At 40.2% G+C, this 19,045-nt stretch overlaps 1 protein-coding gene across 2 annotated transcripts; it reads right to left on the bottom strand.

Moving 5' to 3' along the window:
- Positions 1 to 477: 477 nt before the first annotated feature.
- Positions 478 to 12,247, bottom strand: LOC133919944 (alpha-aminoadipic semialdehyde synthase-like). 2 transcript variants are annotated; one of them, XM_062364524.1, is made up of 26 exons: positions 12,028 to 12,247; positions 11,020 to 11,090; positions 10,657 to 10,920; positions 10,416 to 10,502; positions 10,217 to 10,346; positions 9,798 to 9,971; positions 9,219 to 9,298; positions 8,926 to 9,042; positions 8,482 to 8,557; positions 7,886 to 8,057; positions 7,527 to 7,623; positions 7,268 to 7,431; positions 6,439 to 6,493; positions 6,153 to 6,293; positions 4,566 to 4,886; positions 4,298 to 4,378; positions 3,630 to 3,695; positions 3,377 to 3,494; positions 3,045 to 3,174; positions 2,828 to 2,907; positions 2,281 to 2,439; positions 1,934 to 2,192; positions 1,628 to 1,736; positions 989 to 1,150; positions 834 to 903; positions 478 to 746 (listed from the first exon to the last, which is right to left on the bottom strand). In XM_062364524.1, the coding sequence occupies exons 2-26, from the start codon at positions 11,038 to 11,040 to the stop codon at positions 691 to 693; spliced, it is 3,189 nt and encodes a 1,062-aa protein (XP_062220508.1). In that variant the 5' UTR covers positions 11,041 to 11,090; positions 12,028 to 12,247; the 3' UTR covers positions 478 to 690. The 2 variants fall into 2 exon arrangements, with proteins under 2 accessions (XP_062220508.1, XP_062220509.1); XM_062364525.1 differs by lacking the exons at positions 8,482 to 8,557; positions 8,926 to 9,042; positions 9,219 to 9,298; ... (4 more) ...; positions 11,020 to 11,090; positions 12,028 to 12,247 and adding an exon at positions 8,148 to 8,167.
- Between the last annotated feature and the right edge of the window lie 6,798 nt (positions 12,248 to 19,045).

The following is a 19,045-nucleotide window of genomic DNA, read 5'->3' as shown; positions in this document are numbered from 1 at the left end:
TGTGCAAAGATTGAGGTTCTGAAGTTCATGTTGTGAACTGATATAACGCACTCCAGCCCCAACGCAGGTTGTATACCTTCGGAGTGAATACTTTTGTATGATAAGCGTACAAATTATCGGACTGATCCGGCCAGTCCACGACGTAACCTGTCGCACTATGAAAGCAGCAGGTTCTACTGCTCTGCGCATCTCCAGTATGCTGGTCCGGCCAGTGAGGTAGACAATCGGATTGCGTTCGGCCGCGGGCGAGCCGAGAGCCTGTGCATGCTGTGGACTGGGCGCAACCGAGCGTCACGCACACCCGGGCACGGCCGCACGCGGTGCCGCAGCGCGGCCCGCGTTCCAGGACCAGCGCCGGCCGCGGGGAATAGCACAGATCAGACCTGAGGTCCGCACGCAGTTGCAGATGCAGGAGGAGCCGAGCGATTGTGCCTTCTGCGTGAACAACTTCAGGATGTTGCAATGGGACAGCCCAGGTAAGCCCGAAAACGAACCAGCTGATTTGGTATTTTATTCATTCATAGGGGGTATATAGAGCAGAGGGTCCACTAATTACACCAAGGACAAGCCATCGTATGTTCTTTGGGAGTTGGTTCTTTGCCCTCGCTTACAACAAAACATAATATGTAGAGAAGCTAGCGGAGGCTATAAGTACGCTGCTATATCGATCTATGCAGTAACTTGGAATTCTCAAGTCTCCACTCTCTCCGTCAGCTTGATGCCTGATGATTCCAAGATCTCTAGTGCTGCACACGCGCAAACACACGATTCAGTACAGTTGCACATCGTAGTACTTCCATAAGCATAAGAACCATGGTCTGCGTTGCGCTCACCTGGAATGTAGATTTCAGGTTCCAGAGGCCTGATCACTCCTTTCCTCTGTACCTTGTTCTGGAGCAAGAGCTGCAATATGAATCGAGAGTAAATAAATGAACACATGCTTTTGTTTTCATCCATGTGTGAGGACAAATGCGGTTAAGTTAACTACCAACGCCCCAATTGCTGCTGGTATCCCGACGGTGAGCGCCATGGCAGTGTTGGATCTGCCATTTTCAACCTTTCCAAACTCCAGTAGAGTTGCTTGGTGCTTTTCGGTCGGCCGCCCGTCAGAGTATTCCACCTCCAGTTCGTGGTGTAGCAGTACCATGTCCTAAATTACAAGAGCAATATATGCGAATAGTGATGATTCAAGGAAGGTTAATGATTTAATTATCCTTTTCGAGAATGATGCAAAAGCAGCTTATGACATATCGTGGTAGATCGCAGTCTGAAAAGCTGAAGCTCAGACTTCAGATTTATCACTATTCACTAAATTGACAATCTACTACAATCTATAGTCGATCGATAATGTGTGTTTATTCATGTGAATTTCATCCCTGTCAAGTTCATGTTTGATTAAGGCAATGACGAAGAGTGCAATTATTAGTATGAGGATAATTGCCTTCTGATATTATCTTCTCTAATTTCTTTTTCTTAAAAACAGATGTTACAGATGTTGAGTCTTCATATACTGATATTTTTTTTAAAAATATTACTTTGTGAAATATTCTGCACTACAACCCAATATAACAGTTACATGCAATACATGATATATAAGCAAGACAGGTGGTCAGATAGTAACCCTTACCTGCTCATCATCGTGATAGGCCATCCTCTGTTCCATTCTTTGGCAAATCACATCGAATGCACTAGAACAATCCTTAGGAATTTGTGTCTCCTCATGTAGTCCCAAGAACCTAGCCAGTGTATGATTGTGTTTTGTCAGTTCTAAGCATACAACTTCAACATTAATGATGCTTGTTTCTAACATAAATTTTTATTTATTGCGCAGAGTATTATCTAGATATATACGTCTTGATGACATTATTTACATGACACTATAGCAGCAGTTCATAAAAGAGGTGACTTTTTGAGCACAGGATCAGGAACTAACTTGATGGTTTTGACTGTCTTAACAGCTGTTTCTTTGTCTTTGCAATGCCCAAGGATCAATAGTCTCGAGACCAATTCATCATCATGTCCTCCGGAAACTTCAGCATTTACGTTTGTGGTAGTAGTAGAGATATCATTTACATTAAGGAGTTCATCAAGAAAACCCATATATGTTGGGTGATTAATCTCTTGCAGCAGTGGATGATTTGCAGCATAAAAAAACCCAGTTTTTGACAGGGTAGCCATTATATCACTAAATCCTGTTCAAATGCAACCAAACTGCGGATTGGAAATGAATTTTGCAGTGAAAAAGAATGTCTCACTGAAAAAGGTAAATCAATCCTTTACCCTCATAGCGAAGAGTAGCCCTGTATACAGTAGATGCTTCTTTGGAGATCCCATACAGGTCTCCATATATCAAGGAATTCCGATTTGGCAAGTGTTCAAGAGCAAAAGCTGGAAGCTCCGGTAGTCTGAGCCTCTTTGCAGAGTTGTATAATTTATTACCTGTCAAAATGGTAAGGAAAACACTCGACCACTGTATGTGGAATATATAATTGTTTCAACAGCTTGTTAGATTTCAGGATACTAAAACTTATGTGAAATCTCCACAGTTGTCTATTAGTGGATAGGAAACTGACATATGGGTTAAGTATAAGACTGGTCCTTGAAACAGTCACGTGTCATTAATAAGACAGGCCATATATGTAGGTCTTGTATTGGTAATATTCCTCTCGGTGAGTTTATTTGGGTAGGGTGTTGTAATCTGTAAACTCTACTTCGGTCTTTGATGAATAGGCAGAGCTCCTACCATCCATTTTTTTAAAAAAGGACAGGTCATTGAAAGTGTGCTCCTTTCTTCCTAGCCACGTGATGATACATTTAGCTAACTTACCGTCTACATGGACGACCTGTCCAAGAAATTTGTAGACAGCAGGATTGCTCCCAGCTCGGAGGGCACCAGCTGGGTTCCAACTAAAAAGAAGAAAAATAACGATTACTATTTCTGGAAAAGCTTGCTGCATGCAGTGTTATACTGACAAACTTCGGATGTAGAAATATCATTATACTACAAGAGATAGTTGAATTATTTCGAAAGATATAACATTAACCTGAACTTATAGGCCAGTGGATTGTTCGCAGCAGCTGGAGATGGAAGTCCACCACAGAAAGATGTAAATGCCTTTATTTTTCCCTTTCGAGCATGTGCTTCATCAATCATCTTCATTGATACCATGTGATCTGCGGTAAATATATTTAAGCTTGATTTTACAAGAAAATTTAACCTAGATGAGAGAATGCCTTTTCTCACTTCTTCATAATACTTGCAGTGACAATATTTAGGCATGTTCTATTCCCTAATAATTCCATGGACACATGTACCATATGCAAACGAAGTATCTCCATCTAACTGCAACGATTGACCATTACATTGAGGAAATACCTATGCCAGGATCCAGGCCCATTTCACAAAGTATAGTTACACCTGCACCTTCAGCAGCTTGGCCTAACTTTGACATGGATTCATCAACATAGCTCGCTGTGACCAAGTGCTTCTTGAGCTGTAATGGATGAATTTGACTAAGTCAGCTGAAGAAATTCCTCAGTATAGATAACTCGTCAATAATGGTTTAGGGCCTCAATAGAGGCTCAAGGATTTTATACATCAGGGGCAAGTAAGAAGAGTAGAAGACTACCTCTATGCATACTCTTGCAATGACAGCATGAAAACTAGTAGGCAACAAGCTAATTACAACTTCAACCTGCAAGAGAAGCTCACATAATCAAATTCTTAATCTGCTGGCCAATTAGTGTAGTAATTAACAAATTCAGGTGTAAATTTAAAATATCTTTTTCTCGAATACGCAAGAGAGCTACGCATCATTGCATTAAGGAGGAAAAAAGAGTTTGAAAATACAACACACACAAACCCAAACACACACACACACACCCAACCATCACTCTAAGCACACACGCGCCCTTAAAAAGAAGAAAGAAACGACTAACTACAAAAACAGACCGCTAATCTAACCCTCTGTCTAGCTGTGCTAAATCCCTAGCACCAGCCAAACCCCAAAGAATCGCTTCCTCACTGGCTAAATGCAAAACCCGTTGTACACTTGGCAAAGCACCGTTAAAAACACAATCATTTCAATGCTTCCAAAGCAACCAGGCCCCAAGTATGACTAGGGAGTTCAGACCATTCTTTAATGGCTGGGCGACCAAATCAGTACAAATAAACATCCTGAACTGCAAATAATTGGTACCTTTTTTTGACACGTTTTCTTAAGTCTCCACTCTTATGTTCATTGTAAAATGTGAAAGGTGAATTCTTCAACAGACAATATATCAGAATTAAAGTTACCTGTGAAACAAGATCTGAAAGACTTCCAGTATCAGTAACATCAAGCTGAGTAGCTGTTGCGTTTTTAATTCCATCAACTGTCTGCATGTACAGATACATAGACATGAGAAAGTAATGGTTGAATCCTACAAATACCGTATCCAGAATACTGTATTTTGAATTATTGCTCACTGACGTTCATAGAGCATGTTAATAGCAAGTCATGCAGGCAACCAAAAAGTACATAGAAAGTGTCAAGAGTTAGGGAATGAAACGCTGTGAGAATTACCTCATCTGAATCTTTTTGATACAAAGATGCCACAATAACATGAAGTTGGTCTGTGTTATTGTCATTAGCACCATTACTATAAATGTTTGGATATGATGCTAAAAACTCTGCAGCTGGTCGACAGACTCTTCCAGCTCCAAGAATTAAAACCTTTGGCCCTCCTTTATCCATGCTGTTGCCAGTTCCACACTCATTGACTTTTCCTATCTTCAGAGATAATTCAGTTTCTTCCCTGGCATAATGATCTCCATCATGTGCATTAGCTAGAGAAGTCAAGGAGTCAATAATCTTATCCAATGTGGCAGTATCATCTGCTCCTATCTGAAAAAGGTGTGTATCATATGTTTCAGACACAAATCAAACTATAGTTATGTTGACAACAAAGAAATGCCAGTAAAATGTTAAGCTAAAAAATAGTGAAACATTGGATATAAGGTAAGAAAAGATCCAAAACACACCCAACAACAAAACAAAGAAGATCCAGGGCAGCTAAGATAAATAAGGTAAAATCATTCAGTACTTTCTATGATCTATGCTCATTACTTCAGATATGGTATTTCAGGTAGATTTAGTATTAAATTAACAGGATGTTTTATATCATCTAATAGAAGGACGAGTTCTTGATATTTTTTTAAAAGAAGAGTCAAATTCCAATGAACTGGTAAAAATAGCTGCCAACTTTGAAAGGAGGGCCAAAAGCCAGAAGTACCATAGGCACAGTACTAAGCAGGCGACCAAGGATCAGGTTTAGGTGAGCAGATAAGTTCCAGAGACTTTAGTTGTTAGGACAAAGGTTCAATTGGTTTGTTTGTTCAACATTCGATTGAGTTTGTTAGGATCATTCTGTTAGGAAAGGCCGGCTATAAGTAGCACGACAATTGCCATTTGTTTTGCAAACAATCAATAAGAAGTCTCTTGTGCCCCTTCTTTTGTTCTCTGGTTCTCTCTAGACACCGTCGATCAGGATACTGTCACGGCGCCTGGCCGGCGGGGTTACAAGCCCTATCCCTCTGCTGATCACCCATACAATCGCCGCAACTCCTCAAGCTCTACCATGGACGTACTAAGGGATTGATCGCAATGGAAACCTCTGCCTTTTGCTGTGGCACTAGGGCAGAAGTGGGCCTGGTGCTTAATTCATTTTTTTGGATACCATTTCAATTCATTATATTAGTTTCTCTTGGATGAAATCCATCATATTAGTTACTGTCTTAAATTCATTAGTCAATAAAAAAAGAGCCCCTCTAAGTATTACTCACTCTCCTTGTCGATTTACCATGGTACCCAAAAGGAAAAGATAATTTTTATGGGAGATTTATAATTCTGAATGTCTGATTATGTGACACCAAAAAGATGACACATTCCGATTCTCAGATCACTTCGCTTTCTTGGCAATTATAAAACTTGTCTCTCTGTGTGGCAGCAAAAGATGAATTCTTCTTAAAAACAAACTAGACAATTCTTCTGAAAAACAAACTAGTAAGTACAAACAGGTTATAACACGCAATATTGATTTTTCTTCATCCAATTTTTTAGGGCAAATTTCCATCCTAGATAATCTGCATCAATGAGAAATTATTTTCTTACTTCAAGCTCCGAGTACGACATATCATCAATACTCTGTCCAACGTCACATCTAACCAAGCGAAATGAACCTCCAGATGTTTCAATAATGTCCAAAGCTTCATTTATAAGGAACTTATCAAAGAGGTGCCCACTGAGAGATACCTGTTTAATTAATTAAAAAAATGAGAAAAAAATAACTGAGTTTCAGTATACATCATATTCAAGTTCCTTGTTGCATATATATCAAATAATAGTCAGATATAGATCATAAATGTACTGTACTGCGAGAAAAAAAATATTTTCTAACCAGGCTGCTGTAATTCTTATGAGGCAATGGATTTGCCCTGATGGGTGCCAAATCTCTGCAAAGAATAAAATATAATTTTCAAAAGGACATTATGTTCCATTTAAACATGGCAGACACTGGTAAGAATATCAATGTCATAACCAGGAAATTATGGCTATAAGATACTACACAGAATGCCGAAAAAATAATAATGAAAGAGGAAAATGACCGTGCTCAAACTACTTACATGATAACAGAAGAAACATGAATAATAGTCTGCTTGTTCATTTCTCAAAAGCTAAGTAATGGAAAATACTAATTCGAACAAAGCAGAGAATTGATGACAAAGAAAAAGCTAGACCACTGAGGATTCCCCCTTAATTACCCAACCTGCAGTGTTTTGTTTTACAGGAGTAGAACTGTAGAAGCATAAGACATGAACAATTTGGTGCTATCTATTGTTTGGTGTAAACTGATACAAGTGCAAACACACATCTCCCAGGTCCAATGGGACAATATATGTATAGAGGAGTGCAAGGAATATTTGCAAAGTAGCACCCTATACATGAGACTAGAAGCAGTGCATAACTACACTCTAATAACCCTCAAAGTCAGAGCGGATCAACAACACTGAGTAAGGAGAGATACAAGCTATGTTACGCCCTAGTCTGTGACTTCATGAAGAAGTCTGCCAACTGAAGCTTGGATAGTAATGAGCATAAGTACACTCTAACATATACCACATTTTTAACAAGATTAGATATTTAGCTCCTTTGTATCTTTACAGGATCTCAGGGAAATATCCAAGAGGAGTACAATGATGCAGATGAAGAGGAGTATTTGAACTTACACCAGAGTCTTTCTCATCCTAGGAATATATTCATACAGAGAAGTCAGTCTGCCAGCATGTGCAATGCAAGCTATTCTCAAGTAGGAAGGAAGTTCCACCAGTCTCTTAGCCGAGGCCAAGCTAGCAACAAATTTAGATAACATGTCTCCAAAATGCTGGGAAGCCTACAGGGTTAAATACAGTGGAGCAACTGTAATCTCAATGCAATGAGTTGATGCTGATAGAAAATTGCTTTTTCGTTCAATAAGAAATCTCTTACCTCTTTAGAAAACTCTGTAGGGAGAATGTCAACAGCTAAGCAGACCACACCATCACCTTCCATATCATCATGGTATGAATGAGTAGAAGCATCATAGCTGCAGTTGTATATCCAGTAATTAGTCAAAATTATTACTGTTACGAGAACTACTAAAACCAGTAACCACATGAAGCAGCCACCAAGTATCTACAGGCGCTGTAAAGCAGATTATGCATCTGTGATAAATATCCAAAAGAATTAGGAGGACAGATGCGGGTAATGAAAACATAGCTTAGAGTATAATGACTACTTTTCAAGGGTAATTTAGACTTTTTCCAATTTTTAATTATACGCAACAGAAAAAAAAAGGAATGCATTACCGGAAGAAAGGCCTCTCTATTGATGTACTCTTGTTCACAAATTCTATGGAACCTCCTATATCACAAGTAATATCAGAAACACCAACTAAAGGGCAACCATTCTTCATCAGTTGTTGTAACTGATTGATGCTTAGTAATCGTGGAAATCTCCTCTCCCAGTACATACAGTTTACTGTAGAAACCATCAATAGGCACATATTAGAATATCATGGATAAATGGTTTGTACAGCAAATTTTTACAAGAAGTAGCATGTTTACATGCATTACAACCACAGCCTCACCAGATTCACGATCTTATCAAGGCAACACCATTTTTTTCCCCTAGCACTGTTCTAAGCTATGCAGAATAAGAGTTAGACAACGGCTCTCACGTTTTAGAGAATATGGTACTCATGTCTCACAATACTTAAATCATCCATATGAAGAGAATTGCATGTCTGAGAGTTGTTTTAGAGATTGTGTGAACTGTAAAAATAAGGAAATATCCAACATGAATGGCCTTGCACGTTCAAGATGGACAAATCCTGTTTTAGTTGGTTCTTATGAAGAGCACAACAGAACAATATCAGATAAAAAGCACTCAGCTAAGACCATACCAATGACGGATGCATACGGAGCAATCCTTTCATGGAAAACAGGGATGTAGTGTTCTGGATGAGCATAATAGTCAGCCTGCAGAGTCATTTTAAGATTTCTAAGTGAGGCCATGGAAAAGCTAAGGAACTGCTACTGAGGTACTCGGCTAATAAGAAAAAAGGATAAAAAATGTGTATAAAAACACCTGAACATAATTTTATTAGACAAAAATATCACATGCATAAGAAGATAATTACATAAGGGCATGGTCAATGTAACAAAAAACAGATAGGTATTAATGTAATTAATACATATCCAGTATAATGAAAAAATGATTATATTTGGACATGATAAAATTAAAATGTGGGGCATGCAGTCTAATACATCTATTGTAGTGTTGTTATAACTGAGCATTTCCTAGTAGAAACTACAAATCTACTTATGGTTCAAGAGATGTGCATTACTTTGTCAAAATGTCTGTTGGGATCTTTGTGAGAGACCATATCTCTTGAAGTCACAACACAGCCATATAGTTGGAATACTCTCTTGGTTGACTGAGACTGTTTAGACAGCTTCCTGGCCTGTAAAATTAAATAATAGAGTAGGTCTGTTAGGAAGCACGCTCACAAAAAAAAAAAAAAAAGAGATAATTATGCTTCTGCATAATTGTCCAGGACAAAGAGAAACTTACAAAAGAAATTGTTAATTAACTAGTTAAGTTGAACTGATGACAAGAAAAGGAGTAATAGCGCAATACCGCAGAAATTTCAGGAAGTTTCTCAGCATCAACGAAGGCATGGGGCAATAGCTTGAATATCTCTTGCGCACCCTGAGAAACTGTCACATATGAAGTTATATACGTGAGGCGTAAAATTTTAAGGATCAAACTGCATACCTAAGATAATAAAGGTGATAATATATTAAATAAGGTCCAACTTTTCCATTTCCTTTTGTGAAAGTTTATATCTGTACACCTTTTTGGTCTACGCAACGTTATCAATGTCCCCTTGTCCTAAGGGTATTCAGTTTCAAATATTATATTTAATCACCACAATTCAAGAAAATGTCAACAAGGTAAGGTCACTTCAATCTTGAAAAGGCAAGGGTATCGATAAAATATTCTTTTCTTTGAGCTTGAACTAAAATGACAGGCAAGATTATAAGCATGTTCATCAGCGAAATTATACAATGTACAACACAATAAAGGACACTTAACTCCTAACGGCGCAAGACCCCTCAAAGATGCATATGCCCAAACAAATGGTTGCCGCTACTTGTACGAGAGGCTTCTATTAATTAAAATCAACAAATGGGAAAATGTTAACAGCAGAATTACCATTTCCAACTCCAGTGAATACAAACACTATCGGACAAATTCCAGATGGGAGTCCGAATGTTGCTATCTCTTCACCAACTGCAATGACTGCAGCCTTGGCCGCAGCGAGTGAAGGATACATATGAGATCGCCCCAGCGAGAGAAACGGAGTTGTGAATCCAAGGCTCAAATATCCTGAAATTGTATGGGAAAACCTTGAGCCGCTTGAATAATCAACAACACCAAACACAGACCTAGGTTGTACTATGAATCAGCAATTGACTTCATTGTAAACAATTACTTGTAAACAAGCAAATTGGCCTCCGTGATGAAAAACACTAGTTCAGTAGATAATAAGTAGAGATAGCTAACCCAAGCACCAAAGGCATAATATTATCAGGTGAATACATGAACCAAGAAATAATGGTAATTGTTCTTACGCTGTCCAAGACCGTGTAAGAAGTCTATCAGCCCAGCTCTACCAGCAAACTTCCCGAAAGCTAGCAATCTTTTCCCATTATCTCCAACGATTAGCTCATAATCGAACAAAGACACCCTTTCTTCGAGGATCTGAGAACATAAATAAACTATTTGATATTCCACAGGAATGGTAATGCATGTTGAATATATGTTACATACCTTATCTAATAGTGGCATATTCTCTTGCTGGGCCTTGTGGGTGTGAGAAAAGAACGCGTATGCTCGATCTGGAAGAATCATTTGTAACTGCCCAAGGGAAGACAACTCCAAACGTTTTAGAACCATGGTCCAAACAGAGTACAGAGCATGGTCGAATAGAGTATATTTTTTTGGAAAAGGGAACTTTATTAACTCTCATTGTTACATCAAATAGAGTATCTAGCTTAATGAGTAATATAACCTTTGGTTGTTTGATGCCTATAATAAGACCACACTCTGACAGGTCGTCTGAAATCTTGCATCCAGCGTCCTCATACTGAGCATCATGATGGATCCTCTTTGTGCTTGGCTGCACAATGATCCGATTTACTCTAGTTCCGCTCTTGCCTCCTCCGAGAAGAAGACGAGCACAATGGGAAGGAGTTAACGGTGCCCTCCTTTCCCACATATTAACAGTCTCGGCAAGAATCCCAACAACTCCATTTCCCAGCAAGGTATCATTGCTCTGTGAGTGGACATGTAATCAGCATAATTAACCTTGATATAAAGAACCAACTAGCATACACCGCACAGTTTTAACAACAAAAAGGATCAAATTACACACTTCAGTTACAGCAGAACCCATATAGGAGCCCAATTAAGGCACCACGATCACGAGCCTGCAATCAGCAACTCCTGAAAATGAAATGAGTGTATGATAATCAGGTCGTCACAAAATTTCCAACGAATGAATTATTATAGTTAACATGTCTGTCCGAGGAGTAGGGTTCAGAATAAAGACTGACTGCATGCCAACGTAGCGTTAAAACAAAAAACTATCTGTCAAAAATCACCCATTTTGCTAGCTAATTGCCAGATGTTGGGTGGCAAAAAATAAAAGGACTTTAATAATCCAAACAAAGAGTTGTCACAGTGAGTACAGCATCCTAGGGTCCTCTCTGCGGGCCAACGATGCAATCAAAGGGTCCAAATCAAGGTTCCGGCCGGACAAAGAGAAGGTAGTACTACTTATCGACATGATTGAACAGAGTGATTTTTTTAAAAAAAAGAAGTTACCTGCCCCGCTTGAACTGCAACTAATCGTTTTCACACCCCACCAACACGGCTCCAGTGACACGCATGTAGCCAGGCAGCCACCTAGTGAAGTCACTCACGCCCATACTGTCCGTAGCTACCTCGTCACGGGCTGCCTGCCGCAGTGTCAAGCTCACACTTGTTTGAGCCGTTGGTTCGCTGCCTGCCTACACGCAGCCCTACACCACTACCCAAACTGGCTTCTAAAGCGCTGGCAGTGGCAGGCCCCTCCCCGTCCCCGGGAGGAGGAAATGCACGTGTACGGCGCCGTCGGTGTCGGTCCCGAACGCCGTGAAACCCATCCCTCCCGGCCGACTGACCGATCGCCAGCACCAGCGCATCCAGCGGCGGCAAACCGCACTGATCGTCGGACCCCGCCTGCGGTCCGAGCCGCGAACCCGGACGCCGAAAAAACCTTGTCGCGAATCCCCACCCACACCACACACGAGCTCGCGTACGTGCGGAGCTCCAACAACGACGACGACGACAAAAGCTAGCTAGGCTGGTGACGCGGCACCGTAGAAAAGCAGTGGCATACCTCGATAGGATCGCGGCGGAATGGAGAGGGCGGAGCGGAGGTGAGGTGGCGTGGGGAGTCGCGCGCGGAGAGCTTAATAGGCGGTGCTGATGGTGGAGGACGAGCTGTTCGTTTCGATTTGGACACGCCAACGATTTCGGCTTAAATTTTTGGAGGTTTTGGGAGCGAGTTGCGTGGGCTTCCGGCCCCGAGGACGGATGGCGACGCCGACGAGGGAGGCACATGAGCTGAGACGGGGGTTGAGTTGTCTCACGTTTGGGAACGCACTAGCCGACGGGAACCCGAAAGGTACGGAAGGCGTGGGACAGGGTTCTATTACGTGTCAGCGGACGTAGAGTAATTCCATTAACATATCTATATTTCATCTTTCATATTTTTTTTATAATTATTGCTTATAAAAAAAATTATATTACTCTACTATTTCAAAGCACATCTATATTTTACCATCTATATTCTCTCCTATTTTTTAATAGTATTTTATAATTAATAATATATTCGTAATGACTATATTTTGTAACGACTATATTTCTAAGCGATATTCTTTAACGGATATTTTTCCAACAGTTATTTTTTTAATGGTTTCTTAATCGATATTTTTCTAACGAGTATATTTCTAGCTGGTATTCTTTCAAGAGCTACATTTATAATAGATATTTTTTTCAATGGATATTTTTAATAGTTATTTTTCCAACAACTATTTTTTTCATATCTATATATGCAAGTCCATTTCTTATTCCTGAGCTGTGTCTCCTCTCCTACCTCTCTTTATATCCCTCCCACATATCTTTATCTCCTCTCCGATATCACAATAAGGTGTCGCAACATCGTCAAACAAATTCTCATGGATTCGTTGTCGACCTCATTCGACGGCGACGAACTTATTGTCGCTATAGCATTCCAAGTGTACGATGAAGATCAACACTTGAATGCCGACGCCATAGCGGCTCTGGGCTAGGACATTCGAGTAATTCATCGTGGCAAAGAAGCCGGACATGCGAGACTATACCAAGACTACTTTTCAGAGGCTCCCACCTACAGCCTAGCTGTCTTTCAGCGCAAGTTTGTAATTAGTGAATATGATTTTATTCGTCTTATTTTTTATCCTTCTGTCTCATTTTATTATTATTTCTGTACAGATTTAGAATTGCTCGTTCTCTATTCTTTCATATAGTGCAACCTATAGTAGAGCATGATAACTATTTCGTGCAGAAAAGAAATAGTACTGGGATTCTTAGGTTATCCTTTGCAAAAGATTACCGCTGCATTTCGCATGCTAGCTTATGGAGTACCAATGAATGCTACGAATGAATTTATTCAGATTAGATAAAGTACTGCTATTGAGAGTCTTAAAAGGTTTGTATAAGCTGTTATGGAAGTCTTTGGAGATGAGTACTTAAGATCTCTAAATAATATTGATACTGCTAGGTTACTTGAAATAGGAGAGGAAAGAAGTTTTTACAGTATACTAGGGAGCATAGATTGCATGTATTGGAAGTGGAAAAAATGTCTTGAAGAAATGTATATCGGACATGTGCATGAGCGCACAATTATTCTGAAAGTTGTTGCTTCACAAGATCTTTGGATTTGTCACGTTTTCTTTGATTTATCAGGGTCTCACAATGATATTAATGTTCTTCACTGTTCCACTCTATTTGCAAAGCTAGCCGAATGACAGGCTTTAGAAGTGAATTACAATATCAATGGTCACAACTATACAATGGGATATTACTTGACAGATGACATATATCCACCATGTGCAACATTCATGAAGATAATACCATCTCCGTAAGGGAATAAGAAAAAACTTTTCTTGTGAGCTCAAGAAGGTGCTAGGTGCTAGGAAGGATGTCGAACGAGCATTTAGAGTTCTACATACTCGTTTTTGCCATTGTTCATGGACCAACAAAATTTTGGGATCAAAAGACACTCGGATAAATTATGACAGCACGCGTCATCATATATAACATGATAATTAAAGATGAGCTGGAAGATTTTGATTACGATCATGAGCCGAAAGGGTTCCATTACGATCATGAGGGAGAAAGGGTGATAATTGAAGATGAGCATACCCTTGAGCTGTCTCAGTTTACGGAGTTTATTAAGAGCAATCATGATATTAGGGACCGACAAACTCACTCCCAGCTTCAAGATGATCTAGTCAAGCACCTATGGTAACTGTATATAGAGTCGTAGTTCTTATAGTGCAAACATTTGCAATAATATAGTTGAAACCTATCAAGTAGTGTTTTTAAATTATATATGATGAAATATGCAGTTCTTTGTGAATTAATGTATCAGTTTCTTTTGACACAACCTATAGTTCGCGCAACAAATAGCTCATACAACAAATAACTCGTATAATAAATAATTCGCACAACATATAGTTTGCACAACAAATAGTTCATACCACAACTAAAAAAATATAATATATTTCACCCTCTATATTATCTCTCCTATTTTTTAATAGTATTCTATAGCTAACAATATATACGTAATGACTATTTTTTAGAATGGCTATATTTTTAACAGATATTTTTTCAACACGAGCATTTCCAAAATCTATTTTTTCAACGGCTATTTTTCAACGGCTTGTTTCACTATTTCATTGCACTCTAATTCAATTTCAAAAAAATAGTCCAAAATTCACAAAATTCATGCATACCAATTTTTAGAAAATAAATTTGTATCAATTTATTTTGCGGGCTAAAATTATTTTGGACCAATAATTAGGCCCATATAAAGCCCACTAGTTAACCTAACCCTAACCTTGTACTTGTTCCCAAATTACCCTCTATCTTCTTTTCCTTTTCTCTTTCTCCAAGCTAGCCACCACTCCTTCCTTTCTTCTTCTCCCTCATCAAAATAGACCAAAGCAAGTGAGCACCGCCACCGTTGCTTTTCAATCCAATCTACCACCATCTCATCTACTCCCCTTCTTTCTCCACCAAATCGTGGTCACCAATCATAAGCACTAGCACTCCTCTTCCTCAGGCTGCTAGTGCAACCTGATCGATGCCACTACCCGTTTCTCTACCACCTCCGCTCTATGGCCACCAAGCCAGATCGGACCTAGGCATTGCTGCTGTTGCTGCTCTCGCTCAGCGCGTCCATGTGCATAAACCTCGCCAACCTACAGCGCCACCATGAAGACCTAAAGCTGCTGAAGCCGCTGCCATCGCCAAGAAGCTACTGAAGCACGGTCTTCTTCCCTGATTTCGCGACCACGTGGAGACCACCCACTGATGTTGCACTAGAGCCGAGCATCATCGTCAACCACATCAATTGGACTAGCTGCTGGACACCACCAAGCGCTGCTCGTTTCCTTCCCCACGAACCCGGACTAGCAGGAGCAGAGGAGCTCCTCCTGCCCTGCCCTGCCGCCTTCAACCGGCACGTTGTCACCGTCTCGCTGTTCGTCCTCTCCTTCCATGACAACCAGAGCTACCTCCTTCTGGATGGTGGCGGGAGCGCATTGGGCAGCGGTGGTTGGAGTATGGTGTGTGGGGAGAGGGACGCCAGATGTCACGTGCGGAGGAGCGGGATGGTGTCCTCGTCAAAATGGCGTGGATGATGGAGGTTATGTTGGAGATTGATTGATTTTGGCTCATTTTAGCTATCAGGTAGAATGGCGCGTACGATAGAAGAGCTGTTGAAGATGCTCTTACATTACGTCAAAAAAGATCCCCGATTGAAGGCATGGGTAAGCGATGAGTAACTGTATATCTTTGACGCATGGGGTCAGTGATTAGTAATTGTCCGTCTTTGATGTTCAACACACACTCTCTCTCTCTCTCTTATATATCTTATGACCTTTTTATATACTCTTATTTTTATATATCTCTATAGTATGAATCTCAATACATATGAGAAGTCATGATAAAACATGTGTCTGTATGGTTTGATGTAATTTTTGTATTCATGTCGTGGTGCACAAAAGGCTATAATGCACTCTGCCTGATCCCCATACGGACTGCGAAGCCACCGGTTTATACAATAAGATCATCCATAACTATATTCTCTTTATTTCATTTTCTTATTGATTCATCTCTCCTTTCTCATTTTCTTTATTTCTATCCTATCTTTAATAACTTACTTTCGAAGGGATTTATGAAGAGAAAAAGAGAATCTCAGGATGAAAGAAATATATGTAAGAATTGTGAAGAAAAAACTGTTGGAGTGTTGAAAAGAATAAGAATACTTTCACGAAAGAAATGAGAATTGCGAAGGGATTCAGTTAGAGATGGCTAAGCAAGTGAATTCGTGTCGAAATGTCGCCGGGCTTTTGCTTGATTATGCGCAAACCCAAAATCTCCATCAAATTCGGCGCAAATGTTTGTGTTGCTGCTTGTGCTGGTTACACTCTTCACGTTTCCAATATTTCTTTTTCTCCCTGTGGATTATTTAGCATCGGACGGTGCCTTGTCACGCACAAGGTGAGTGAAGTCAGTCCCAGTCTATGCTCGATCGCCGTCTGACGTGCTTCAGTCTATACTCGACACCACCTCAGAAAACGACGTCGAACGGCAGAGATCCAGAAAAGGACCCCCATGCGTTTGCGCGGCCTCGTCCTCTCGCTGGCTGAAACGCAACTGAGAAAATGAGCAAAAAAAAAAGTTAGAAAAATCGCTGACATGTCACTGTTGATTAAGGTGAGCTTCATACGTTATAAACATATCGATAACATATTAAGAATTTGTGGGTTTTGATAAGGAAACACCGTTAGAAAAAAGCGGGCCTTTTTACCCATCCGCATGAGCCTCCCGTGGACTGATGCACAGCACCCAGAACGATGACGCAGACAGACCGTGGAGTTCTTTTCTTCTCTGCTTTCATAGGAGCCGAACGTTGGTGCCGACGTGGCAAACGAAGACTTTTTTCGGATTAAATAGCCAGGTAATAAACACGATAAGCACTAGTGTTATTTGGCTCTATTGTTCAGTAGTTATCATGCCACGTTCTTGCAGCGTGTCGAAGTGGAACAAGTTAGCAATGGCTCATGCGGATGGTTGGGTGACGATCAGAACAAGTTAACAATGAGATAAGTTGTGAGGACGACGATCGACGAGAAGAGCCGTGCTTGGGTGCACAAAATGGTTGCTTGCGTGGACCACCCCAAGTAGATCGGAGCACATCACACGCAATCTGGGGTCGTAGTTTAGGTTGTCTTTCGGAACTAGCTGCTTATTTCGTGGACACTGCTAGCGGAAAAAGAAGCTCCCTCGCTAATTTTTTTTTTTTTAAAAGAAGTCTGTGAGTTGGAGTTCGGCATCGAACTAGTGAAACACAAACTCATCGGAGTACAGAGCCACGGTTTTTAAAGACATTGCAATAACAAAACGGTATTGCTAAACTCTATCCAAGTGTGTCTCATAGTCTTCGTCTCCAGCGAGATTAGGATGAGTTTGGGGATGAGGTTTACTAGAGGAATGCTCAGCTTAGCGGTGGTGAAAAGCGTAGGGACGCGATGGTGAGAGGAAGACCACCGGTTGGGGCAGGGGCATTATAACAACAACTCAATAAAGTTGGGCTAGTGCGGTGGCCAACGATGATGGTAGATTCGGTAGCGGGAGTCACCGGGGACAGTAGCAGGAGGGTGGGGTGAGAGCATCACGTTATGGAGATGTATCGACGAGAGATCCAAAGGAGATAGATTGGGCTAAAGAAGAAGATAGGATGTCCACTGGATGTGGATCGGATGGTAGAAAAAAATAACTAAGTGAAGGGGGGAGAAATACTCGAGTGAGCTGTAATCCACACCTAGCAAAATATTTGTGGCATTTACTAGTGACAGTAATGCGAGGCAAAGAGATGAGGGCATTGAGCTGGCACATAGATACACATCAAGCGGTGGATTTTTTATATATACTTTTTTTAAATATTTTTAAGAATATATGCTCGTTTCAAAAAATAATAGGTATAGGCTATCGTCGCTCATTCAACGGATGAGAACAAGATCTTGTTCGTTAAATAGGTGAATACTTGTGGATCCTGGTGGTTAGTGTATCAAATAATCAGATAAATCCACATCTCGCTCGTTTATTGGGCGAAAACTTGATCATGCCCGCTGAACGAGCGAGAACTTCATGGCTGCGACGTCAAGTGGGTCCACCAAAAGGTCTCGCCTGTAGGCAAGATCTTTGGGTATATATTTCGGTCATACCGGCCCTATCAATATCAGCCGTCATTTGATTCCAGCTGAGCCGAGAGAGGGAGGAGAGGAGAGGAGAGGGAAGGGGAGCGGAAATTTTGCGGTGAAGCGTTGCTGGAGAAATGAGATATGTTTTTTCCTCTGATTTTGTAACAAATATGGTAGGATAGCTACTAGTACTAGGTTTTAACATATGTTAGATATATGATTCTTTTATAAACATGGTAGGATAGTCACTAGACGTAATTAGAATGTTGATCTAGTTTTAGAATCAGGCCTAGATATAGTTTAGTAGCTAGATCTTGTTGGTGTACGTATATTTTAACAATTAGATGTAGTATTCAGACATATATTAGGTATTAGATGTATGATCGAGACATAGTGTAGTCATAACTGATGTGGTAAATGTAAGATCTAGAGGTGTTTAATGTAGCGACTCAGCAATATTTTGTTGTAGTATAGATTATATGTTGGGCTATATTTGTAATGATTTTTTCATTGTAGATGTAGTTTTATATAATTATTTCTATTCTATCACAATAATGTGAGGGTTTTTGTCGATGGTTATCAGGTATGTCAAATATGTGGTAGTTTATGAATTTTTTATAGGGACGGTGAAATAGTATATGATCTGAAAGGGATAATACAGTTCATATTTCAGTCAATGGACAAGAGTATCTTTAGACCTATGCACAAAAATATCAGACACTTGTACGCCTGGTTGATGCAGGTTTTCAAAATAGACTCCAAGGTTCAAGAGCTAACCATTAACATTGTGGGCAATCGATTGAGCTTACACGACACATGACGGACGTATGCGACATGTATCTAACACACAGGGACTAGACACGATCGTTTGAGGTTAAAAAA

This window comes from Phragmites australis, chromosome 5 (assembly GCF_958298935.1).
Source record: "Phragmites australis chromosome 5, lpPhrAust1.1, whole genome shotgun sequence".
Classification (NCBI taxonomy): Eukaryota; Viridiplantae; Streptophyta; class Magnoliopsida; order Poales; family Poaceae; genus Phragmites; species Phragmites australis.
Note: the sequence above shows the minus strand (reverse complement) of the source record. Positions and strands in the feature narration are given on the sequence as shown.

Bases quoted from the DNA above. Each gene is read 5' to 3' on its own strand.
- LOC133919944 (XM_062364524.1), bottom strand. From the start codon at position 11,040: ATGGGTTCTGCTGTAACTGAA. The intron at 2,440-2,827 runs GTAAGTTAGCTA...CCATTTTGACAG, and splicing joins ACAGGTCGTCCATGTAGACG to GTAATAAATTATACAACTCT. The intron at 747-833 runs GTGAGCGCAACG...GCGCGTGTGCAG, and splicing joins ACCTGAAATCTACATTCCAG to CACTAGAGATCTTGGAATCA.